The sequence below is a fragment of the Metarhizium robertsii genome (genome assembly GCF_000187425.2).
Source record: "Metarhizium robertsii ARSEF 23 chromosome Unknown MAA_Scf_7, whole genome shotgun sequence".
NCBI classification, from domain to species: Eukaryota; Fungi; Ascomycota; class Sordariomycetes; order Hypocreales; family Clavicipitaceae; genus Metarhizium; species Metarhizium robertsii.
This window is the reverse complement of record NW_011942215.1, coordinates 1,566,287-1,567,360: the sequence shown is the minus strand read 5'-3', so window position 1 is coordinate 1,567,360 and position 1,074 is coordinate 1,566,287. Positions and strand designations below refer to the sequence as shown.

At 42.9% G+C, this 1,074-nt stretch overlaps 1 protein-coding gene across 1 annotated transcript in view; it reads left to right on the top strand.

Moving 5' to 3' along the window:
* MAA_00502 (ATP-dependent DNA helicase PIF1) overlaps positions 1 to 1,074 on the top strand; it is a gene marked incomplete at both ends in the record, with an annotated part of 6,586 nt that overhangs the window by 5,351 nt on the left and 161 nt on the right. Inside the window, one exon of the mRNA XM_007818500.2 lies at positions 11 to 1,020. Within this exon, the coding sequence (XP_007816691.2) occupies positions 11 to 1,020 (1,010 nt within the window). The remainder of the gene's footprint in view (positions 1 to 10; positions 1,021 to 1,074) is intronic.

Genomic DNA, 1,074 nt, shown 5'->3' with positions numbered 1-1,074 from the left:
AGGGCTACAGGCTGGCACGAAGAGAAAGACGCTAATGACCCTCAACGCAACCCAGAACGGACGAAGCGATAAGATGGTATTAGACGCCGAAGTCATGGGACATCGCGTTCGCATACTTGTGGACAGTGGCGCGATGGGCAACTATATCTCACCCAGAGTTGTTAATCGTTACCAACTACCGTGGAAACACAAAGAGGCACCATACGAGTTAACTGATATCGAAGGAAAACTTTTTGCCTATAATGACGGAATCATTAACCAAGAGACTGATCATCTCGAAGTACAGATTCAAGGTCATTCAGAAGTGATTCAACTCGATGTCATGGACGTATCGGAACACGACCTAGTGTTAGGGTACCCATGGTTATGGGAGAGTAACCCACTGATCAACTGGAGGACAGGCCAACTGAAGTGGAACGAGACTTCAGGCCAACAGAATCAGCAGAATTCGGAAGAGAGAACGAAATTTCGTCATAACTTAGCTCACGAGCAGAGTTCTGAAGAAAAAGAACCTTCAAGCAAGTTATCTAAGGACCAACGACAACAAACAAGCGGCAGAAAAGTAGTCAAAACAATTGGATCCACCGTAACGACCTCGACGGCGCTACAAACCGGAATACGAACAACAATAAGTAACAAAAAGACAAAAGCCAAGATCCGAAAGGTTATTGCCACCTTAAGGAAAGACCTCGCAAACACAAATAAGAAACTCGAAGAAGAGAAGAAAAACAAGAATGACAACAACGACAAAAGCCCAATAACAAAAGAAGAAAGACTCAAGAATATCCCTAAGGAATACCGGAAATACGAAAAATTATTCGCAGAAGAATTGGAAACCGGATTACCAGAACACAGTCAATGGGATCATCAGATTGAACTAATAAATGGAAAATCGACGACATTCCATAAAATTTACAACTTGAACGCAAAAGAACTCGAAGCGCTACGAGAATACATCGACGAGATGTTAGCAAAAGGCTACATCAGAGCATCCACATCAGAAGCTGGATACCCAGTTATGTTTGTTCCAAAGAAAAACGGGAAATTGCGGTTAGTAGTGGATTATCGGCGATT